At 41.4% G+C, this 25,375-nt stretch overlaps 1 protein-coding gene across 34 annotated transcripts in view; it reads left to right on the top strand.

The window, feature by feature from the left end:
• LOC109992409 (ankyrin-3-like) overlaps positions 1-25,375 on the top strand; it is a 158,903-nt gene that overhangs the window by 91,611 nt on the left and 41,917 nt on the right. For 15 of the 34 annotated variants that reach the window (XM_065949374.1, XM_065949368.1, XM_065949360.1 and 12 more), the window contains 17 exons: positions 99-197; positions 394-591; positions 2,118-2,216; positions 3,342-3,440; positions 4,845-4,943; positions 5,650-5,847; positions 8,170-8,268; positions 9,062-9,160; positions 10,186-10,383; positions 11,076-11,174; positions 11,304-11,402; positions 11,494-11,592; positions 12,058-12,153; positions 12,791-12,863; positions 13,314-13,373; positions 15,012-15,047; positions 19,756-19,879. In XM_065949374.1, the coding sequence (XP_065805446.1) occupies positions 99-197; positions 394-591; positions 2,118-2,216; positions 3,342-3,440; positions 4,845-4,943; positions 5,650-5,847; positions 8,170-8,268; positions 9,062-9,160; positions 10,186-10,383; positions 11,076-11,174; positions 11,304-11,402; positions 11,494-11,592; positions 12,058-12,153; positions 12,791-12,863; positions 13,314-13,373; positions 15,012-15,047; positions 19,756-19,879 (1,874 nt within the window). Of the gene's footprint in view, positions 1-98; positions 198-393; positions 592-2,117; positions 2,217-3,341; positions 3,441-4,844; positions 4,944-5,649; positions 5,848-8,169; positions 8,269-9,061; positions 9,161-10,185; positions 10,384-11,075; positions 11,175-11,303; positions 11,403-11,493; positions 11,593-12,057; positions 12,154-12,790; positions 12,864-13,313; positions 13,374-15,011; positions 15,048-19,755; positions 19,880-22,934; positions 22,947-25,375 lie in introns of all 34 variants that reach the window. The other 19 variants (XM_065949381.1, XM_065949376.1, XM_065949383.1 and 16 more) reach the window with 6 other exon arrangements.

The raw sequence follows: 25,375 nt of genomic DNA, 5'->3' as shown, positions 1-25,375 counted from the left end.
GAGCTCTGAGATGTCAAAATCAGGATCTCGTTGCTTAAGGACACTGTTGATAAAGGTTGGAAGTTCATAAAGTGACCCAGTCTTTTTTCTCTCCACAGGACGGTCTGACTCCTCTGCACTGCGGAGCGAGGAGCGGCCATGAGCAGGTGGTGGAGATGCTGCTGGACAGAGGAGCTCCGATACTGTCCAAGACAAAGGTACACCTCCAGCCTGTGTTTCTCTCTCACCCTCCTTTGTCTGCTGTGTAACATTTACTGTGTGCTCTCTCTCACTCTGCTCTTAAAACAGTGAATTTACTCCCATTTCTTCCTCATTAAAAGTCCAGTTTGACTCTTTAGAATCCATTTAAACTTATTTACGTATGTCTTTTGTCTTCTTCTTTGTTTCTTCCAGAACGGCTTGTCTCCGCTCCACATGGCGACGCAGGGCGACCACCTGAACTGCGTCCAGCTGCTGCTGCACCACGAGGTGCCTGTGGACGACGTGACCAACGACTACCTGACGGCGCTGCACGTGGCCGCACACTGCGGACACTACAAGGTGGCCAAGGTGATCGTGGACAAGAAGGCCAACCCCAACGCTAAGGCTCTGGTAAGAGGATAAGAGGAGAGACTCTTTCTTTCGTAACGCTGAGATGATTTTCAACTAACAATACAAAATAGTTCCAATTCCAATGCTGCTAAACTCTAAATGTTGTCCCTACTTTTGATTTACGTGTTCAATTAAAAAAAAACTGTACATTTTTGGGACACTTTCCAAAATTCTCCAAGACTCATAAGCCATACACAAACACAACTAGTTAAATTAGAGCAGTGGTTCCCAACAGGAGGTTCGGGTGCCAACAGATGGTCGCATAGCCATTATTTGTGGGTCGTGAAGTTGTGCATGGAAAAAAAAAGATTGTGTTTAAACATGTTAGTTTTGGTCTTTTTCTTTGCACCGTCTGAGGTCCAAACTTTTTCAAAATGATCATTAAATAAATCGTTCAGAATTTGGGTCGCTTGGGCGATCGGATAGCCTAGCGGTTATGTTGTGCGCCACACGTACGGAGGCTACAGTCCTTGCCGCAGCAGCAGCCGAGGGTTTGAATCCATCCTCTGCCCATTAAAGCATGTCATCCCCAACTCTCTCCTCCCGACATTTCCTGTCTCTCTTCAGATGTCCGATTTGATGGAGGTAAAAATGGCCCAAAAAACATCTTAATATATTTTGGTCGTGATTTTTCAAGGAGTTGGTGATTTAGAGTACAAGCTAAAAAATAAAACCCTGCTCTGGTGCGATCTAGCTTTCCTGTGAAAGATTTCATATCCTGAAATCTGGACCTTTATATAAAAACAGGTTGTGTTTGTGGAAAGCTGCAATCAGGTCTTGATGATTTCATCCTCCCAAGTCTTTAATTTCCTCTCTTACCTCCATCTTTACTCCTTCTTTTTAACCCTCTCTTTGTTGTAAACAGAGAAAGAGAAGTAAGGGACTTAAAGGAAAGAAGAGGAGAAGGACAGAAGTGAAGGATATGAATGGAGGAAACAAACAGACTGATATAGATTTCATAAATCCGACGGTTGTCTTGGTGTAAGACGACCATCTCTGCTCTGTAAGAGGAGACGCCTGGGTGTGGTGAGAGCTCTCGGGACTTTATAGAGAGAGATTATAAGAAGGGAAAAAAAGGACATGGAGAGGAAAATGAAGTCATAGGAGCCAGAAACCTCAAAGTGAGGCAAGAGGAGGGAGGGGAGAGAGAGAGGGAGGGGGAGGAGAGTTTGTGTTGTAAAGAAAAAGTGTCTATTTCAGTGCAGCACACTTTTTTTTTTTTTTTTTTTTTTTTTTTACAGCTTTTGGTTGAGTCAATTATTTCCACACATGCTTGTCTGGTTTGCTGAAGGGTTAAAAAGAAAGAAAGAAACGGGGGAGAAAAAGAAAAGAAGTCGTCCCCCCCTCCTGGTAGTGCCGTACTGTATTTTCCATACGGCTTTCCAGGGTTTTTTTTCTCCAAGCTCCAAGAAAGACCCTACAAAGAAACACACACTCAGAAAGTGTTTGGACCATTTCTTCTTTTTTTTTTTGGACTCTCAGAAATGTTTATGTTTGTGTATTGATTTGTGGTTTTTTTTATTTAGAATGGTTTCACTCCTCTGCACATTGCCTGCAAGAAAAACAGAGTCAAGGTGATGGAGCTGCTTCTGAAGCACGGAGCGTCTATACAGGCTGTCACAGAGGTAGGAGTGTGTGTGTGTGTGTGTGTGTGTGTGTGTGTGTGTGTGTGTGTGTGTGTGTGTGTGTGTGTGTGTGTGTGTGTGTGTGTGTGTGTGTGTGTGTGTGTGTGTGTGTGTGTGTGTGTGTTTGTGTAGGTGTGTTGAATTTTTTTTTTATCGAGTGCCATCAGTTCTTCTTCGTGTTATCAGTTCTTACAGCCAATCAAAGCTGCTGTGTTTCTCTTTGTGTCCTCTGTGAACTCGTCCTGGTTGAACTCATCAAAGTTGTGGAGACTCAGAACGATTACGTCTTCTCTGCTCGACAGGATGGGCTCGATGACCTTTAATCAACGTTTGGATTGTCAGGCGGAAACTGAAACATTTTTACATTCAATTTAGGAGCGTACATTTTTTAACCATTTTTGGGAAAAGAGTACTTTAATACATAAGTATGTCACAATCTTCATCCCTAAAATCTTCATCCCTTAAACCACTGGAATCATTATTTCAACAAGCACTCACAACTTTAGACAAACAACCATTCAGTTTTCATCAGAGCCACATCCTAAAGAAGTGCACTCTGATTATTTGGGGGAAAACTTATCAGATACAAAAAATGTCTGCCTGGTTTATGGGATTCTTCATGGTGTAGCTCCGCCTCCTTCTTAACTTAAACACAGCCACAAACAAACAAACAGGACCGCTGGAGGTGCAGCTATATGGGTGGTTGCACATGCCCCACTCAGGAAGAACTCGTTCAACCAGGATGTTTTTTGTTTTTTTTTCCTTCAGAGCGTCGCATCTCTGTGTGGAGTTCTCCCCGGCTTCCTCCCACAGTGCAGAGTCATCTTTAGGTTAACTGGTGACTCTAAATTGTCCTGTAGGTGTGAATGTGATTGTGGCTGGTTGTCTGTCTCTGGGTGTCAGATCTGTGATTGACTGGCGATCAGTCCAGGGTGTAACCCCGCCTCTCGCCCGATGACAGCTGGGCTCGGCTCCAGCAGCCAGCGACACAGGTCGGGAAAAGCTGTCAAGATGATGGACGCATGGTTATTAAGAACCAACGCTGAAACCAATATCTGGTTTTATTATTTTAAATTCATCTGTAAATGAATTCACTTTTTCCCCCACCTTCTCCTCTGTGTACAGTCCGGTCTGACTCCGATCCACGTCGCAGCTTTTATGGGACACGACAACATCGTGCACCAGCTGATCCACCACGGGGCTTCACCAAACACCAGCAACGTGGTGAGTTCAGGAAGTTCCTCCGTTATGATGTCACTGGTTCTTTCTTATCTTTCTACTCCTCTTTCTTCTTCTTCTTCTTCTTCTTCTTGGCACAAAAGACTGTCAATATGGAAACTCGGAAAATGTACTCGGGGGCACTGCCATGTCGGGGTGAAAAGGTCAGCCTTTTGTGTTCACGCATGCAGTTCACCCTGAAGGAGTAAAAGAACTACATTATAGATTTTAGTTAAAGGTGGAGTAGCATTTTCGTTGCAGCAGCTTGTAAACACAACATTCAAACAGGAAACACACACTCGCGTGCAATCGCTGAATTGTATCGAGTCCTAATCTCACCTGCTGTGCTGTCATTGGCCGGAGGAAACACACCATCTCCCCGCCAAGAAACGTCCGGAGTCAACTAAAACATGAGAATCCAGTCAGAGGACAGAGTCTCTGCAGACACACTCACCACCACACATGTATGGAGGCCCAGAAGTGATGATTGATGTCTATATTTTATTCTCATGGGAACAGCTTCTGACTCTTTCTTTAAAATGAAAGACATTTTGAAGAATACATTTGGTGAAAAGAATTAAATAGAGAATCTTCTGTAGCAGAAATAAATTATGAGAGGGAATTACTTTTTTTTATGTGTTTGGCACGTTTCATAAACTCAAAGGACTTCACAGAAAATTAAAAAAAAACAATCCATAAAAGTTCAGAAACAGAAAATACAATTTTAACATCTCCTTTCTTTATTTTAAAAAAAGGAGTAAAACATGACGCGTGTAATTAAGTAGAATTTTGATGTACTTTAACTGAGAATCTCCGTGTTGTGTTACTCTATGCATCATTATTTTTTACATAAAAATGACCTTAAAAGAGACTTTCAATCATCTGTAGTTCAGACAGAAGGAAGAAAACTCTCCCAGTTTATGTAAGGAAATGTCCATCTTGTCCATCAGTACTCTTCTTACTGACCGCTGTTAACTCTTAAATCACGTTTGAAAATAAAGATGAACAAAGAGAAGAGGGAGGGATGTTTGGGAGGAAGGGCTGAAAGAGAAGAACAGAGTGAAGAGCAAACAGAGAGGTGGAAGAGGAGGGAGTTCTGCAGTAAACTCTTCAACCCCAAAGTATTTGGTCGCCCACGCTGCGTCTGTGGCCAGGTTACCGTAGAAACTGAGTATTATGGGACGTCATTGTGGTGAGCGGGGTGTGGAGAGCAAGGGGGTCTCTCTCTCTCTCTCTCTCTCTTTTTTATCTCTCTACTTTGAACAGAAAGTCGGAGTTCCTTTAAGTTCCCTTTTTGCTTTTTTACAAAGAAAAAACAATTCAGGATCACTTTTAATCCCTGTTTCCTGTGTGTGTGTGTGTTTGTGTGTGGTTTTTGTGTGTGTGTGTGTGTGTGTGTGTGTGTTCCAGAGAGGAGAGACAGCGCTCCACATGGCAGCGCGGGCCGGTCAGTCCAACGTGGTCCGGTATCTGATCCAGAATGGAGCGAGAGTGGATGCAAAAGCCAAGGTAGACCGCATGTGACGATTTCTTTAAAAATAGAAATCAGATGGAAACCGTTCAGTGTCAGATTTGTTGTTTTGTGTATTTCTGCCTGCTTCATTTTTCTGACACAGTAATCCACATGAGTGGCGTCTGACTGCGGTCATGTCTCTGCAACGTGTCTGATTGAGTGATTACAGGGCAGAACCACTTTGTGCTCATGTTCTCACTGTAGATATGAATCCATCAGGGACGTTAGGACGGGATGCTCGTTTCAAACTTCTTCTTCTCATGCAACAAGCATCTGCATCTTCAAAAGTTCACCATTTCTCAAAGAATACATCTCACAGGTGTTTAATAAGAAGAGACAGAAAGCCTCCTTCTTATGAAATCGTTTTAAATATCAAGTGATGTGAAATATGCATGAGTTTTGTAATATCTCTCATCTTTAATAACAAGAATTCAATTTAAAAAAACTTTATTCATCCCCGGGGGAGGATTTTCAAAGTCACATAGAGCAAAAGCATGAGAGACAAAATATATATAAAATATATAAGGAAGCTTGTGCACATGAGATATTATTTTTGGTCTTTTTCAGTTTCCGGGGGTTCCTTACCAATCGTACTTAATATGCATTAAAAAAAACCCTGATAATTGTTTCCCTGTGTTTACAAAAGTACCGCTGTGTTGTCTCGGTTTTGATTTAAATATTCGTCTTGATTGTCGTTGACAGGACGACCAGACTCCGCTGCACATCTCCAGCCGCCTCGGTAAGCAGGACATCGTCCACCAGCTGCTGGGAAACGGAGCGTTCCCAGACGCCACGACCAGCTCTGGATACACGCCTCTACACCTGGCTGCCAGGGAGGGACACAGAGACCTGGCTGCTATTCTGCTGGACCAAGGAGCCAGTCTGGGCATCATTACCAAGGTAACTACAACATGATGTTAAAGTCAAATCAAGTATATCCTCTGAAAATAACTCTGTGAGTCATGACTGTCTACAATGGGTGTAACACCCGAGTCCCACTGTCTGTGATGTTTTCAGAGTTTTCAGAGTCCTATCTTCACTTTGTTTACGTCGCCAGGACAGCCGGCTGACTCCTCCCCTCGTGTATAAAAGTTGTTTAATTGAGGGACTAGAGAAAAGAAGAATAACATACTGTACTCACTGCTTAACTGTGTTTCTAGATCACGCTCATTTCAGGTAAATTTACATGCAGTGTGAAGATACCAGCATAATAAAGATCGCTAGCATTAGCATGCTAACACAACAATGCAGCGCGACTTGTTTTGGTTTCATGCTGGTGCTCAAGGGCGACATCTGCTGGATCAAAAAATCACATATAAAGCCTTTAACGTGCTTAATGTTGTCATGTTTGCGTGTTGATGCGTGCAGCAGTTTTCTTAAAGCAGTAACGCTTTCATCTGTTTTTCAACCTTTCAGAAGGCGAAACAATCTACCTTCCTTATAAAGAAATTGATGAATTACCTTTGAAATAAATCATGAAAATCAAAGTTTATTAAATATTATTTTGTTAAAACAAGCGGGGGATTTGGCTTTGCTAGCTTAAGATCAGTTTGGTTTGCTGGTGTCGACATCAATAACATGTGAGCACCTTCAGGACCTACGCTGTATTATTCCCCCTAAAATACTCCAAAGAAATAAGAACTGAATCATCTTTGGCTGCTTATTTTGGGAGGAGGGGAAGCGGTGCCTTGAAGGGACAGCTTTGTTTTGGTTTGAGAGACTGGTGCTAAAGTGCGACCTCTGCTGGACATCTACTCTAAAAGTTGAGTGTTATCCCTTTAAGAGATGAAAGATAAAGAAACTGTCCCTTTATTTGGTTTCCTGGTATCCACAGCTGAAAACTACCTGGAAACATCTCCTCGCTGCGACTGTATTTGGACTTGAAGGGGCTTTCCTCTGTGTTGAAACTCATTGGTCATTAAACGCATCATTACAGTTTTGACTGGATGTTATGAAACGAGTAAACGAGCGCGGAGAGAAGTTTTTTTCCAGGAACATTTTATTCAGACTCCAGAGAAAGGCAGGTTCTGACCCGGCTCTCCCTGCTGGCACACCGTCAACTGTAACTCGTGTTCTTCAGTCCGGGACTCACTTAAGGTTCGGCAACAGGCAGGAACACAAACTGTGCGTCATGGAGCAGATGTGCAACTCTTAGAGGTCAGACTGATTCTAAACTGACCCGGTACTTTTGATATTTACGGAAATGAGAAGAATTGTTGAATACGTTTATTCACCACATATTAAGCCCCTTTTTGATTAATTGTTTTTTCCCATAGTCTAAAAAAAAGATGGACGAAATGACCTAAAGTGTCCTAAATTAAAGCCAAAACAAATAGAGAAAAAGAATCACATTTTCTATGTGTATTCAGGTATCAGCACCTCCATCCTCTTCCTTCATGGGTATTTTGCTGGAATTCAGGGGTCTGCTCTGCACCATTTGCACTTTTCCAGAGCCTTTCTACTGTTTGTTTCTTATGATGTGATTTTTGTTTGTCTTTACATAATCAGTCTTACCGTCCATCTGTGTGTGCTGCGAATGACAGGAGCTGCTAAACTGTTTTTCTTTGTTTTCATAGCAATGACAATAAAGATATATTCTATATTCTTGAACTAGTAAACCGATCTGGATCCATCAAATTTCATATCTATTTGGGGCCGCCTGTAGTAGCCTAGTGGTTATGTCGTGGGTGTCGTGTACAGAGGCTGTCGTCCTCGTCACAGCGGCCGTGGGTTCAAATCCGATCTCGGCCCTTTTGGTGCATGTCATCCCCTACTCTCTCTCCTCCCAACACTTCCTGTCTCTCTTCAGCTGTCCTATCTAAAACAATAAAAAAGGCAGAAAGGCCCAAAAAACAACTTTAAAAAAAAAAATCATATATATGAGTCACCTCTGTATGCATACAAAGACACACACACACTAACACACACACACACAGGGTTTTGAACCACAGTCACGGATCAGTGTTGCCTCATAGCTGAAGAATCTGATGTAACATAAACAACACAACTCCTCTCTCCGCACCCTTGATCCCTCATCGTGTGTCATCGTTGAAGCGCCAAATAATCACTTTCTCATGTTGTGACCCAACTCTGAAAGTGACTCCAACATTAGAGATTAACCACATGTGCTTTTTGTTCAGCAGCATTGTTTAAAACATCGAGAGACATTGTATTAACTGAAGCTTTTCTTAATCGTTTGCCTGTTTGTTTTTCTCTCTACAGAAGGGCTTCACTCCTTTGCATGTGGCGGCAAAATACGGCAAAATGGAGGTCGCCAACCTGCTGCTGCAGAAAAACGCTCCGCCCGATGCTGCCGGGAAGGTAACGCACGCTTCAGCGCGGATTGTGTTAGAGAAAGAGACAGAAAGAAGGCGTGTGAGCACCGAAATGGAGCTCTGCAGGCTGTTGTGATGGCTGCTTCTTGGCTGCGTCCAAATGTTGCGACGTATCAACAAAAGTTTGAGGTTGATGCTTTAATTAATCAAAGCTGTTGCACCGTGGAGCTAATGTACAAGATGAAGTGGCAGCTAAAAATCACACATGCACCGAGGTTGGATGTACGTAATAAAATGTCTATATTTTTCTGCAGCTTAGCATATGTTTTTTCAGGAATTGCGCGGCATTTTGCAACACAGAGATGTTTTAATTGGTTCAGTATTTCATCATTTTTCTAGCTTACAACAGAGCATAGGATGCCAAGTGGTTCATGCGGGCCAGAAAGCTAATGAGCATCGTTACCATGATGATGAAACTCTGTTTTTGATCGCTGATTGGCCTCATGCCTTCGCGACGACTTTTACATCTTGAAGCTGATTAAGTTTGAAACTAGCTAATGATTACAAAGCCTTTGGTTGACTTGAACCCCTTAATTATAAAATAACTTACAATAAGGTCACAATAAATCAATCTTCTTAATTTTATAACGTGCACCCGCTGTGCCCTCTATCAGCTGCTCACTGTTTTTGCAGCTCCACTAAAAGCTTCACTGTATTCTCTTTATACTCTACTCGTGCTGCACTCACCTTTATGTTTTTTTATCACCACCTGACATTGTTTGTGTGTGTGTGTGTGTGTGTGTGTGTGTGTGTGTGTGTGTGTGTGTGTGTGTGTTCAGAGTGGACTAACTCCACTGCATGTGGCAGCTCACTATGATAACCAGAAGGTGGCGCTGCTCTTGCTCAATCAGGGAGCCTCACCGCATGCTGCTGCGAAGGTAAGAGACGAGTGACGTGGTTTTTATCCAATGTTTCTGAATGAATGTATGAATGCAGCAAAATCCCTCTTTCTCTCTCTTTCTTTCTCTCTCTCTTTCTCTCTCTTTCTCTGTTATCTCTCTCTCTCTTTCTCTGCTATCTCTCTCTCTCTTTCTCTCTCTTTCTCTGTTATCTCTCTCTCTCTTTCTCTGCTATCTCTCTCTCTCTCTCTCTCTCTTTCTCTGTTACCTCTCTCTCTCTGCTCTCTCTTGTTCTGCTCTCTCTCTTTCTCTGCTCTCTCTCGCTCTCTCTTTCTCTCTCTTTCTCTCTCTTTTGCTCCCTTCCTCCCTCTCTCTCTCTCTCTCTCTCCTTATCTCTGATCTCTCTCTCTCTCTCTCTCTCTTTCTCTCTCTTTCGCTCCCTTCCTCCCTCTCTCTCTCTCTCTCCTTATCTCTGATCTCTCTCTCTCTTTCTGTACGCTCTCTCTCTCACTCTCTCTGTTTCTCTCTCCCTTCTCTCTCTCTCTCTCTCTCTCTCTCTCTCTCTCTCTCTATCTGGGTGAGAGCAGGCTGACCTACTTTTCAGTCACCCACATATTGAACAGGCTGAGTGGAGCGTTGTGATTGGCTGGTTTGTTGCCCCTTCCACTCCGACAGCATTTATCCAGAAGGAGCTGACGCTGAAATTAGCCGGCCCCTAATTAGTTCCGTTCGCTGATAGCATATTGAATATGTAGAAACTGTGTTTTCAGGCGATAAAACTCGACATATAAGCTTATTTGTTACTGTGAAGAATCTTTGTGGATATATCTTTTTCTATAGATGGAAACACTAACATCAGCAAAATGTTGACATAAAGACGATTGTGCTGAAAGATGCAATAAACGAAAAAACATGAAGCTCTATAATTTCTTTAAAATGAAATTGGACAATCAAATCTATGTTTGTATTTCTATATATCGTCTATTAGTTTCTACTCATAGATTCTGCTGTTGTGAGATCACACACACATTCAAACGCTCTTCTCTGTTTGTTGTCGTGTGCAGAACGGTTACACACCGCTCCACATCGCAGCCAAGAAGAATCAGATGGATATCGCCACCACGCTGCTGGAGTACGGCGCCTCAACAAACACAGTTACACGCCAGGGAATCACTCCTCTGCACCTCGCCGCTCAGGAAGGAAACGTGGACATCGTGACGCTGCTGCTGGCTCGAGATGCTCCAATAAACATGGGAAATAAGGTGCGACGTCAGCGTGTAAAAACCCCGCTGCTGCTAGTTACAGGCGGACATGGTTATCACAGCACTGGAGTCATATTTATAGTTTAAACTTAACTTTAAAGGTCACATATTAAAATCCTTTTCAACCAGTTTAAATAAGTCTCAGAGCTCCTCAAAACATGTGTGTGAAGTTTCTTGTTCCAAATCCACTCTGATCCTGTATTTGATCATGCCTATAAACCCCTCTATTTCAGCCCTGCTCAGATCAGGCTGTTTCTGTACCTTTAAATATGTAAATGAGCTGTGTCTGACCACGCCCCCTCTCTGGAAGGCGATGTGGCTCAGGATTTCTTGCACCATACCCTATTGTTTACGGTGAGAAGGCAGACTCAGAGGTTCAGAACAAACACCTAGCTGTGGGAGTGTCACCCACCTGGGGGAGGGGCTACTGCCCTTTGTGATGTCATGAAGGGAAAATCTCCAAACAGCCTGTTTGAGCACACATTTTCTGAAAAGTGGAGCAGGCGAAAGACGGAGAGGATGGACTTTTCTCATCATTGTCGACAGACTAGAGACACATATTAGTGTTTGAACAACATGGTGAAGTTTACTTTGCAGAACATGTGACCTTTAAGTCTTTCTGTTTGTCTCTGTATCTACATGTTTACTTCTGTCTCTGTATGTTAATGTTTTCTGTCTCTCTTTATCCTCAGTCTGGTCTGACTCCGCTCCACTTGGCCGCACAGGAGGATAAAGTCAACGTGGCTGAGGTCTTAGTCAACCAGGGAGCAACGGTCGACCCTGAGACCAAGGTGAAACAACTCATGTGTCATGTCTTAGATTCAGGGTCAAAGTGTCTAAAGTCTCTGATCAAGCAAACAAGCTGTTTGTATCCCCCGTGACTCTTTGCTAAACACACATGGTTTTTTTCTGATCCTCAGCTGGGATACACTCCTCTCCATGTCGCCTGTCACTATGGCAACGTTAAGATGGTCAACTTCCTGCTGAAAAATCAGGCAAAGGTCAACGCCAAGACGAAGGTAACAGTTTAACTCTCTGTGTAGGATTTTTTTTTTTTTTTTTTTTTAAATCTCTTGACTCCTTCCTCTGTTTTTTTTTTGTCCTCTGCAGAACGGTTACACACCTCTCCATCAGGCCGCACAGCAGGGACACACGCACATCATCAACCTGCTGCTACATCACGGAGCGTCGCCCAATGAGCTCACAGCTGTCAGTACACACACACACACACATACACACACACACACACACACACACACACACACACACATACACACACAGCACATACAAGATTGATTGTTGCCAGCTTTTCAATATTGTACCAACAATACAAAACAAACTCACAATGACAGATTGCTGTGATTAAATTTGGTTTTGTGCATTCATAAAGATGATCCTCAGAAGAGCAGAATGAACACAAATCAATCACTGAGCTTTTATTTAATTATTTCTCTAAACAGTAACAGCGCTCTGTGGGTTTGTGCACAGAGAATCAGATTTGAGCTCATTAACTCTGAAGCTGTTTCTCTGTCTCCAAACTGTGCCATAACACACGTTGAATATGATGTGATAACGTGTCTGTTAGACCCTGACCAAAGAATGATCTTTTCCTTCATGACACAAACCGTCCACTTACGTCTGTTATTGCTTTCTTTCTTTCTTTCTTTTTTCCAGAATGGGAACAGCGCTCTGTCGATCGCCCGGAGGCTCGGATACATCTCTGTGGTCGACACACTCAAAGTGGTCACGGAGGAAACTCTCACCACTCAGGTACGAGTGTGTGTGTGTGTGTGTGTCTGACAGTGAGTGTGTTTAAACACGAGTGGCTCTCATTAGCTCTCATGTGGTCAAACTAAGGATCAATATCGGGGATGCTTTTGAAAAATGGAGAGAGGTTAGAACGCAGGAATGTTTACAGACCGATGCAGAGAGTAGGTTTAGTTTACCGGTTTTTTTGTGTTCCTAGTTGAGCTGGTGCCCAGTGGTACTTTAAAACCCTTCAAGCAAAACATTCCCTCTTATTCCAGGTTTGTTTTTAAAGAGAAACATCTGCAGGAAGTGTTAAATCATATTCACAGAAGACTTGTACTCATCAAAACGACAGCCGTGTTGATGTGTGGCAGTTATGAATGAAGGCAGTTTTAAATAAAGAAACCTTGTTGACTTGAAAGTCGTCCTCAATAAACGATAACCGCTCTAATTGACCATATAAACCCCCACAGTACAGGTCACTCCTTTTCTTCTTTGTTTTATCCTCCTGGTTCCTCCAGGCTAATACATGTATGTGAAGAAGAAAGCTTTGCTTGAATCTGTTCTGGATTGATTGACCCCTGTTGGAGATGTCAAAGTGGAGAGTCTGTCTCACATTTACACTTTATTAAAGATGTGTGTGTGTGTTGTTCTGCAGACTGTGATGGAGAAGCACAAGATGAACGTTCCAGAGACCATGAACGAGGTGTTGGACATGTCCGACGATGAAGGTAAGGATTCGTTTTGACAGCGTTATCTCACAACTCTCCTCGTAACTGCACATCCTGTCATCAGGGACAGAATCAGGCCCGACTCTCTGACATCTCAGGTGACGGCTTCTGATTGCAAACGAAGGAGAGCCATGTTGTTCTCGATGACGACACTACTGCAAACTGTTATCAAGTTGAGGCTGCTGCAGAGTTTTCAAAAAGCAAGCGTGTTGCTTTTTCCATCATTAACTTATTTCTTTTGGTTTCATCACCTGCTATGTAAACTACAATCCTTGTTTGCAATCTTTGTCCCCAAAAAGGTCAAATTACAACCGCTAAAAGTAAAAAATCCCCTTAAATTCACATTTTTATATTTTTCTTTGGCTCTGATTTTGTTGGAGTTATGTTTTTTGCCATGAATTTTTTGTTCGTTTTTCCCCTCTAACTTTCTCCTCCATCCCAATCACACAGTCTGTAAAGCCAATGTCCCCGAAATGATCACAGAGGACTATATATCTGATGTGGAAGAAGGTATTTTTTGACATTTCTTAAGTTATTTTCTCTCCTTTTAAACTATTTTGTCTCTGTTCTTTACATTTCTAAACCTCTGCATTTTCCACTAACTCTGCTCCAATGGTTTCAAGCTTCATTTTGAACATCACTTTATTGTAAACAGATAAAAAAACATGTTGAAAATGCATCCAAGAGAGGATTTTATTTTCCTCGTCCTGTATATATTCTATCATCACGCTCTTCCTCGGCTGCTGCTCCCCACTTCGACTCTCTCCCGCTGCGTTCTCCTAAGTCCTTCTTGTAAATTTTCCATGCACCAAAATGCAGCAAATATGTCCACCTCCTGGTTGCCATGCCAACAGTCTGCATATGGCGTTGTGGAGTGGGTAACAGATTTCTTTTCACGCTGAGGAGAAGCGGCGCGCACACACACTCGATCCCTTTGTGTTCTGGGGGTTTGTGTCGGTGGCGCTTTCATTGTAGTTTCACACATTCAGGCCAAAGCAAACATGGTGTCAGCTGCTGTTGGAGTGTGTGTGTGTGTGTGTGTGTGTGTGTGTTTGCTTTGTGTATTGTCTCTAGTGTTGGCTGAACTTGAACTGATTGTCACAAATGAGATGGTAGGATGAAAACTACAAAACCATCCGCTGAGATTTCTCAACTCATAGATTGTTTCATTTTCTGTCGGCTCACATCTGCCCTCTGGTGTTTGCTTTGACGTTAAAGCGTAATCTTCTTTTTTTATGTAGTCACATGTTTCAGCTCCTGCAGCAGTCAGCAAAGACCAACATTTACTGATATCGTGACATCCTCAGGTGGGCTTCTGTCATGTGTATTAAACAGGATGTGTATGTAAAATAAGGCAAACACAGATCTCTACAGAGAGGAGAATGGACTCTGTAGTGTCATGACGTAAAGGTCAGTCCCATGAATGAAGGACAGAGTAGAAGTTCCTCTGGCTGTATTGTTGTTGGAGCTGTGTTTACATCAAAAGCTGTTAAAGTCAAGGACTAGAGAAAAGAAGAGGAACATACTCACTGCTTTTTTCTATGTCACATAAGTGTCTTGAGATCGCGGCGATTCTGTGTCAATTTATGTCAAATATGAAGCTATGAGTTAACTGAAGTGTGCTAACATTAGCATGCTAACACAACAATGCAGGCCACAGGCGATTGCAGCTCGAGTAAAGGACGATTTTGTCCACTGCTTGCGCTTAATGGTGCTTAATTATGGTCGATTCTGGTTCATAACTCGAGCTAAGGCGAGTGTGGAGGGGTTGTAGGTGTGTCTCTGGAGGAGAGCGGGGGCTTCAGAATAGCGGAGGTGCCGTCAGTCTGTTTTGGTTTCAAGCTGGTGCTCAAGGGCGACATCTACTGGATCACAAAGTCGCACATTCTTCCCCCAAGAAAAAATATCCTTCTATAATATTATAAATGACTGAAATGAAATCTGATTTGCTGTCAGCATGACTCCATGTGAACTCAGCATTTAAAAGTTTAATAAAAATGAAATTAGATTTCATAAAGAAATGCTCACAGGCTCTTTTTGCGTTTTCTGCAGAATCCTGTCTCAGACGCTCACTCTCCGTATGCATGATGTTTGAAATATGGAAGATTTTCCAAAGAGTTAAAAAATGGTTGTGCTTTGTTCAAACAGAGATGGATGTTGGAAATATCTGCATCAGCTATTCCTGTAAGTCCAAAAGTCGAAGATCATGCTGTGACTAACTCTAATAACCAGTTTGAAGTGGTGCAGCTAAACTGATGCAACTAAACTGTGTGTGTGTGTGTGTGTGTGTGTGTGTGTGTGTGTGTGTGTGTGTGTGTTTGTGTGTGTGAATTATCAGCTGTTTTTATGCATATATTTGTGTGCATGTTTGAACCTCATGCTGCGTTTGTTGATGGTGTTGATGTTATTGCAGAGCTCTCGTAGAGCGTCCATCTTTCATTCCTCATCTAAAAATAAATCTAGTGAAACTCCATGTACACACAGTATCACACACACACACACACACACACACACACACACACATACCAGCACACATACCGGCTGAGTAGCAGCAATGATTAACATCTCCAATAACACACACACAGTCCATGTTTCTAAATCAGGACAAACACAAACTCTGTGCAGAGTTTAGGAAGCTGCAGCAGATTTTTCAGTTCTTTTCCAGAGTTATAAAGTAAATTCATATTTGGTCAGCATGGATATTAAATCTGAATTAGAAGTAAACTAAAACATGTATAAGGCAGCGATATAGTGACCACATAAAGGCAGACATGATGCAAAGCTTTGGTCTTGATTATTCACTGTTGTTGTAAATCATTTCTTTCCCGTGTTGTTTTTAAGCAAAGCTCCAATAATCTGTCTTGTGTTTGCATTTCATCGCTCTTCATTCATTTCTGAAGCTTTGACATTTCCAGCTCTAAATACAACACCAGTCGTCGTTTATAAAAAATAAAGAAAGCACTGTAAAACAAACCCTCATCAGAGCACTGTACGATGATTCAATGCTAATGCTTTTATTTTTGGACTAATAATATGTTAGACTTCACCAATCACATCTACTTTACAACACAATCCGATGACATCATTACTGTTGCTCAATGTTTTAATTACCCAAAAAGAAGAAATATGTTAAAGTGAACAATTTAAAATACCAAACTCAAACATTTGCATGCAAGCTCCTGCACAGTCACTGCAAAAATACATCAACTGAAAATGTTTTGGACTCGTTGAGTTCAGCTTTCAAAGGTTATTTTAAGTCCATGTTATGTTAATTTTGAGTTTATCATAGACTGAGAACATCAGGATCTCACAGCTGCTGGTAACAACACAAAGACAAGAAGACAGAAAGCGTCAAATCTAAGTGGAGCTGTTTTTTTTTTTTTTTTAAGGATGCAGAGTTATGAATTCCTGCCATCACTTCTCTCTCTCTCTTGATGTGACAGTTGACTGTTAGAGATGTGAGCAGACACACGGAAGTAGCTGGAGGAGTGAGTTTTCTTTAAAAAAAACACAGAGAAAGACAAAGAGCATGAAGCAACGCGTGAAAGTACTGAAGACAAAGAATTTGTGCTATTTAGAAGATGGAGAGATAAACACGCTGGTTATAGGTAGAGGAATGAGGAGGGAGATAAGATGATAAACTTTCACTGCGCTCCTCAAAATGTCCCAAAGTTTTCTGTTTGAGCTGCATGTGTGCAAATAAACGACAACATTTTCACCCCATCGTTACCCAGACTTTTAATTTTTTTTTAAAGATTTTTTTTCGGGCTTTTATGCCTTTATTTGACTGGACAGAGGATTGATTAGGAGAGAAATTGGGGGAATGCCATGCAGGAAAGGAGGCCACAGGTCCGACTTGGAGCCGGGCCATCCACTTGGAGGACTATTAGCCTCCGTACATGTAGACGCGACCCACTCGCTAGGCCATCTGCGCCGCTACCCACACTGTTTCTTGTCTTATCAGGAGGCAGGACATGACTTTGATTAAAAAAAATTCCTTTTTTTTTTTTTTATTCTTGACTCAGGATTTCAGACGTTTAAAAAAGAGTTTTTGCCTTTATATCAATGCTACCTGTTTTAAGATGTTTTCTCTCACTATCAACAAATGAACATGGATGTAGAAATGAACTTTCTTGTGGGAAAAAGTCCAGATTAAGTCCACATTAATGACTTTTGAAGCCCATGGTTGGCGGTCGACATGTTGGAAATACGGTCTTTTGGTCAGCCTACAGTAGTAACAGGAAAAGAGCTTAGGCATGTCATAAACCTCCCGACCAACAGCTACCATGTGCCTGCCGCTCAGTCAGATAAGATAGATAGATACTTTATTGATCCCGAGGGAAATTCAAAGCATCAAGTAGCAGGTTACAAAGACATGACATGAAACATTTGTTACAAATTATCCACAAAACCGACGCCCCCCCCTCCCAAACATATATATTAACCCGAAATAAAGATTTAAAGAATCCCTCTAGATGAATCAAACTTAAACTGTGCAATTAAAAAAAAAAAGACTCATACAAGAAATGTACACAACCCGTGCAGGGATAAAAACATATGTGCAATTTAAAGCAAGAACCTAAAAACAGTTGAGGAATAAAATCTGTAATTAGACCTGAATATAAAAAATAAAAAAAGTGTTGACCTCCTGAAGTTGTGTTGTTTATATATGTTCAGCAATGTTTAAAAAGAAGACATTAAATAACAGTCAGTGCAAACATTAAAGGTGCGGTTTAAATAATTGCGAGGTTAAGCCACGCCCCTAATTAGGAATAACTTTTATCCTTCATTATATGTTTTAGAAAAAATTAACCCACCCTACTGTTTTTGCCGATAAGCAAATGAGTTATTCAGAACAAACTCAGGCTGTAGACATTTTTTTATTTTTGCTGTGAAAATTGGCTTTTTTGAATGGGTGTGTATGTGACTTCTGGGTCTTTTGCAGTCAGCCTCAAGTGGTCAATAAAAGAACTGCAGTTTTCTGCACCTCTGCATTGGTTCCACGTTTCAACCTGAGGTGAAAACGAAGCGAGGTAAAGTAAAGAGTTGCTGTAAAAATAATCCCCAGGTAAATTATAAATACCTGAAATCTCTATTGAAGATCTTTACTTTATTTCTTTTCACCTCTGACTGAACACTCTATAAAGACACTGCAGAGATTTGATGTTAGACAACTCAGTCACACACCCACTTACTATTTCTGTCCTGGAGCGCTAGGTGTCTCACACACACACAGACACACACACACACACACACACACACACACACACACACACACACACTCTGGATAATCCTGCAGCAGGGTTTGGTAGGCGGGAGAAAGCGGATCTGTTTGTGTGAGCGCCGAGCAGTGAAGGAGAGATAGACGGTGTGTGTGTGTGCAGGAGAGAGAGAGGGAGAGAGAGAGAGAGAGAGAGAGAGAGAGCGACAGCGAGTTGAAAGGAGGTTACAAGTTGGAAAAAGTTAGTCCGGGTTGAAATCCTGCAAGACGGGACTCTGGGGCTGAATGAAGTGCTTTAAAGCCGGAGGTGAGTCGTGCTGAAATGAGAAGGGGTCCCGGAGAATGGGGCTGGAATGTGGCCAGATGGGGTGTGCGTGTGTGTGTTTTGGGAATACGTGTGTGTGTGTGAGGGAGAAAGTTTCGGGGGGGGGGGAGGGGTGCTGTAGCAGCAGGGGATAAGGGGACAGGAGGGGTGGAGGGGTGGAGTGGTGCGGGGGTCTCCCTCCGGTGCTTTGTGGTTGCTGGAATGCCGTCTTTTTTCTTTCTCTTTTTCGTATCTCCGCCCGCATGCACTTGCTACCCTCTCCCTCTCTCCACCCTCCCTTTTTTTTTTAAACTCCCCCCCCCCCCCCTCTACTTTCTCTCTTTCAACTCTGCGGTCAGCGGTTCATCTGTAGGCTAACATCTACAGTAGTCCTACCTCTAAGGGGAATAACATGCTGCTTTCTGTTTTCCTGCTGAGCTTGTAACGTATGTTTCTACTCTTTTTTTTTTTTTTTTTTTTTACAACTTATTATGTTCAAGACCTCCAATAATTTATTATTTTCTGTGATGACGTGAATGTCTGCTGTGTTTGAAGTGCTTTGATTTACTTTAACCATCTGTGTGTACATGAATCTACTGACAGATAAACTACATGACATGTTCTTTATCACTACTAAAGTAAGCTTGCATACAAAGTCACTGAAGGCAGCACTATTTGTTGTTTGCAAGCTTTGTTAACATTTTTTTTTTTTTTGTCCTCAAGGGACTGAGACAAAAAGCTTTCAGTGACAGCAACACTTTTGTTTGTGTGTGTTGTGTTGGACCAGAGCTGAACTGGAAAAAGGCCTCTGGCCAGAAGCTGCATTGATCTGTCTGTGTAAAAGGGCTACTGTGTCTGCATGAACAACAGACACCAAAAAATGCAAATCTGCAATCTAAAAATCCAGCAAAGATGTTTCATCACATCAAATAATGTGTAGCATATTCAGTTGTTTTTGCTAACATTGCAGCCCGGGCTGTTTTCACACATGCACAAAACTCGTGAAAATGTTCCCAAACATTTTCAAAGTGAGCTGCATGTGTGAACGAATGAGGGGAATTTTTCAGCCCTACTTTTCCAGCAGGAACGATTCATGAAAAATAACCACAAGTGAGCAGGCAGGGGTGTTTATATCACTCAACTGGTGCACACTTTGATTGTCATGCACGCAATAAAGCCGCTTCATGATCATACTTCTGACTTACTTCAAACTCCTTACTTCACTTCTTCCTACGCTTTCTCACCAAGTCCAAAGAAGTTTTGAGCAGCAAAAATGAGCGTCACGCCTCTTTTACAGAAATGGAAAGATGATTCTTGCTTTCTTTCTGTAACTTTCCCCCCTCTGGCTGTGTGTTGATGACCTCCAGGTGATGATGCGATGACGGGGGATACAGACAAATACCTGGCCCCCCAGGATCTGCGCGAACTGGGGGACGACTCGCTCCCGCAGGAGGGCTACATGGGCTTCAGCGTTGGTGCTCGTTCACAGAGGTAAGACGCACCACAACACACCCCATGCAAAAAAAAAAACACTTTGGTTTTAACATTTCAATACATGCATAAGGTGTTTTTTCCTCACATGCCACTATTTGGGGATTTAAATTTCTACAAGCTGCTCAGAGTTTGACAAAACTTCACCTAAACTTTACTTTTTAAGCAAAACATTTTGTCATAAAATCAGCCGACATAGATGAGCCTATACACTGCATTTGGTGGCAGTAGCTTATTTTATCCCCTGATAATTAGGGATGCACCAATGCATCGTTTCAATATGGTATCGGACGATTTTGGCCCTGTTGACAGACATCGGCACATCAGCAAATAATGATGCATGATCCGAAGTCAGTAGCCGATGTATATTTGTTGTGCCAATTCAATTTAATGCTGGCTTCTAGTACACCTAACTCCTGAAGAGTTGTTTTATTGAGTTGATGAAGTCACCTTTTGAACAAACACTGACTTGTTGCCGTTGACAAACATGAGAGAAAATGGTGCCATTATGGGAGTCTTGCACCAAAAGAAGTTACGAAACAAACATCTGAATTAGCAATCGGCTAAACTGATATTTCAAACTTCAGACCACCAAGAATTTCCCAATCGTTGCATTTCTACTGATAATGTCTAAAGGCTCTGTCACACTTGCAGGGTTCAACCTCATTGAAGTTTGATTTGCACCACTGACACACGTTAAACCATCTTGATAGTCCTGACAGAAAGTAAACAAACAATACTGAGAACATGGACGGAAACTTTCTGAGCTGAGTTGTGCTGACATGTTCCCCGCTGGATCTTCTAAGTGGTCATCTTGTTATGTAGCTACAACATATAGCACAACAATAGTTGTGGATGGTTTCCCAAAGCCCGACCGATTAATATATATAGCCGATAATATAGGCCGATATTAGCACATCCAGTTCAAGATCCACTTGTTCAAAATGCAAGGAAACCTTTAAAGCACAGAAGAACAATTCTCTTAATCAGTAAACATGAATCATCAGGGTTTGTACAGAAACCTGTTTGTTTTTTATCGCTCTTACGTGGGGGATTTTTCTAACTAGGTCTTCTTTGTTTGAGGTTAGATGGTGGATAGATAACAAAGTTAAAATGTTGTTAAAATGGGTAAAATCTAAGCTTCTAAAAAAATCAAATTTCTTTGCAATGTCACCTTCATTTCATCTGGTGATTAATATAACGGCAGAGTGAAAATGTAGGCTGTTAGACTTCTGTAGTCGATCTGTAAAAGCACAAGAAGACATCTTGTGAAATCTCATGAGCTATAAAACTACTACACAGAAGGCTGTATTTTTATGATTTTATATAATTTATATAATTAAAATAAACTATAAAGATGGTAGAGAGGCCATCTAAATATTATTCTGACTCCTGACCAGCCACACACTCACAGTTTTCCCCTCACAAGTGGGAGAGCACAGTTTGCTCTCTGTGGCTGTTGAACTTCTCGTTTGCACAAAAGTATCGACCGTGTGACGAGGGAGGGGTTATTGGATGTCTGAGGGGTGACATACATGGTCGCTGCGCCACAGGAAATGAGAAACATGTTCGATTCAATGGCCTTGAGCCCTGGGTTACATCAGCACGCAGGGTGTGCTTGTGTGCGTATGTGTGTGTAATGTGGTCGAGGTCAAACCAAGCGTAGCATTGAGTCAGATAATTGTTGCAGAGTGTGGGTTCAAATCACTTCCCGTTCAGTCCATTTAGAAATAGATTTATCAACATATTAGTAAGTGTTTGTTGTTCTGCTGTGTATATAGTTTCTTTTTCTCAGTGATCATTTAACAACTCTCTCATCCCAACTGGATTAAGGGATTTCAAATGTTGTATATTTTTCTTTGAAACATCACAATTAACAAAGGTTAACCCACAGAATTGTTGCATAATAACAATTTTAAAGTCGTATTTCCCACAATAGTCCTCGACATTAAGACCACAGGGATATACGTAGAGAATTTAATGATAGAAAACACTTATGTTATGGCTATCAAAATGGAAATTGCTTAAATTATGAGAAAACTTGGTTATTTATAGCTTTGCATAGCTGATAACTCTAAAAACTACATTACCCATGAGCCTTGGCTTCCCTTGGAATTATTCAGCATTCCGAGACGGTGATTCAGGATCTATGTTGAATTCATTTAGCGTTGGATTCTTTGTGTGATCTTAAATTGACATTACCAGCAGAGGAAATGTTATTTCAGGCTCTGTTTCTGGAACTTTTAACTGAATTGCACTTTGGGAGTTGTAGTTCTTCTTCATCCATAAAGCTGTACTTATCAAAATATTCATTTGGAGGGGTCAGGAGAGCATGCATCCAGCCTTAGCTGTTTTCTCCAAAGAGATAATGTTTTCTCTTCTTTATGCTAACGGTAAATTGAGTTAGCAGCTAGCTTAAGAACATTTGGACTCTTAAGAGCTCGGTGTTTGAAATCAGGAGTTGGTAGCGACCAAAAAAGAGCTAAAAGGGGAGGGATTATAGGACAGAAAGCAAATTCTAGATAAAGGTATATGCTATTCTGACTCATCTTGTTGCACAAAGTAGCCTATATCTGCTAAGAAATTTGCTGTAACTACTGTTAACCAAATGTTTTCCCTTTAGCATAAAAAATAGGTTAGCCAAGATTTTTAATTTCCGTAATTGGCAGGCCTGTACCATCTGACTTTTTAGGAAATAAATGAATATTTCTCTCTTATTTTACTAAGAGTTTCAAGCTTATCTTAACCATGGGAGTGCAGTTAGCAGAGGACACAACAGACTTTTAACATTTTTAACATTTGATGTTTTAAAAAAACCAATCCACTTATTCAATAAATCTTTGAAATGAATTTTTGATTCTTGGGGAAAGATTAAAACCTCTGATATTGGTTTGAAAAAGGTATAAACACGACATTTTAGCTCAACTTTCAGTCCGTCAGTTTGTGCATCAGACTTCCAACCTGCACCTCTGCTCTGGCTTTCTCCTGTTTGCATCTCTCCTCTGTTTGTTTATAATCTTTTATATTCTCTCCTCATGTCCGTTCTTAATGTTAGTCCCAAAGTCAGGTAAGGCTAAAGGCATGAAGAGACCTCCCTACACCTCCTCCCCAATCCCCCTACCCCACCCCACCCATCGTCCCTCTTTCCCTCCCCTCCCCTCACCCCCTTAGACTCCAGTCACTACCAATATCATGACTTTGTGGTCCAATGTAATACATCTTTGCTGTGTATTTTTGACTACTAACTTAATGATTTTGACCAGATGTTATGATTTTAACCCTCCTGAATGTTAGCATCAGGCACTGTGTTGTGTTGTCGTTCACTTTGTGTTGTTTTCTGTGTCCCGATTTCTTGCTTTTGAAGTCCTGCTGCTTGAAGAGAACAGCCTGTTGTGTTTTTTTCTTTTTGACTGATTCCTCATGCCTGGGGTCTTTGTAGTGTTCACCGCAGAAGGTGAAGCTTTGCATCTTTTTTTTTTTTTTGGTTTCTGTGTGGAGTTCATCGAGCTTCCAGGGACCTGAACTGATTTCTCTGCGGGCAAAAGCGTTTGCCTTCATCAGTTTAGTGTCTTAAAGTTTCCACACGAGACAATACAGTGCAGAATAAACTCACTGTATGTTGTCAGAAACTGTTAGTGCTAAGAAACAAATGTACATTTCATTTACAAATGTACATGCAGACTCATTAAAAGTATTTTAACAGCACAAATACTTTAACTAATTACATAAATCATGTAATTGTTTTGGAAATTTGTTGAATTTTACTGCAACAAAATCTTTATGGTAAAAAAAAACGACCATACATTTTGGTTCTTTAGGGGCGCCGGTAGCGTAGTGGTCAGTGCGAGTGCCCCATGTACAGAGGCTGTGGCCCTCCAAGTGGCCGACCTGGGTTCAAATCCAGCCTGTGGCTCCTTTCCCCGCATGTCATAACCCACTCTCTCTCCCTGCCTGATTTCTGACTCTATCCACTGTCCTATCTCTCCAATAAAAAGCCCCAAAATAGACCTTTAAAAAATGTATTAGCACAGTTGTAATTACTTAAATGTCATAATCAATGTACAGTACCAAGATTAATTCTTAATGTCGTAGATTCACTAAAGAAATATATGTTCAGCAAGTGTTATCTTAAGACTTTTACCATTTAAATATCTTTGATTGTTTATTTGGAAGCCAAAAGAGACCATGGTTGCAAATTTGTCTTTTATCCATCAGTTCAGGAAGATTTAAAATGCACAAATGCAAAAAGAATTTAACAGAAAATATAGTTTAATGCACTAACTTTTTACATTTGTTTTGTTTTACTTTGTTGATATTATCCTAAGTACTGTAAAATCATGAATTTAGGTCACACCTTTATATAAGTCGCAGTCTGTTGTTGGGGTCTCCCAGAGGGGAAAAAAAGGATTACACTGTTTTGACGACATCCCGATTTTTAATGTGTTCTGCAAAGTCCTCAATGTGCAGTTTCTGTGCAGCTCTTTCTTGTATCGTCTGTTTTCATCATGTGGAGTTTGCAATCCTGTCAGCTAGGATACAGAAGTTGAGCTGTCAGCATCAGGGGAAGTCAGACCCACAGCCTGAAGCCAATTTGCTTTGAGCCGCACTGACCACCTCTGCTGCTCACTCGTTGTCTTTAATCTCAAACAAACCATCACTCCACAAAGTTTATTTACTAAACTCTATACACAGTATACCACCATTGTCTTAAAATGCAGGATTATGACCTCATGGAAGCTGTTAAGAAGTGCAGCAAAGCGGCCTCGTGCAATACACAACAAATGGGGCAAAATGTCCAAACCAATCAGGCGGCATGCAGTGGGTGGTTGTGGCGGCTGCACTTTCAGTCATGATGCCGTATGTCCCAGCATTTTATACAGGTGTATTGGTTGCACTCATATATAGGACCCAGCCCACTTCTTATATTCAAATTATGAATAAAATTGTGTTTTATCAACTGAGTTTTACGGTAAATAATCGTAAAAACACACATGTTTAAAGTGCCTTTTTTTAGGGTTGAATTACTTAATACAACCATGGCCTCTCTAGACTTCCATACATTTTTTCATTTTAATTTAAGAAATGTGTTTTTGGTTTTGCTCCAGTACAGTGCATGTCATCTGAGCACTGGCTAATTCATTCACATCACTTCACTTACTGTAAGTGGAGCAAACGGTGCTGTTGTAATTGCGGTTGAGATGTTGCAGGCGAAAACATTTCATGGTGTGTCATCGCTCAGGAATGCTCTTTTATTTGCCTCATTAAAGTTTCTCTCTGAGCTCCATCACACGACAACAACGGCTCGGCACACGATCGCAGACAAATGAAGGCAGACAGAAACTTTAGCATCTTTTGTCCAATGTACACTTCTCATAGGGAGGTTTTGTCAAAAGATGTGCATGAGACAACCAAGTACTGCATCCATTGTTTCTCATACAAACATTTATTTAACTCTCACTGGCTGCTCTGCTTCCCTCTCTGGGCTCTCGGGGCGTT

Source organism: Labrus bergylta, chromosome 21 (assembly GCF_963930695.1).
Source record: "Labrus bergylta chromosome 21, fLabBer1.1, whole genome shotgun sequence".
Classification (NCBI taxonomy): domain Eukaryota; kingdom Metazoa; phylum Chordata; class Actinopteri; order Labriformes; family Labridae; genus Labrus; species Labrus bergylta.
The sequence above is the reverse complement of the archived record's forward strand: the minus strand, read 5'-3'. Positions and strand labels throughout refer to the sequence as shown.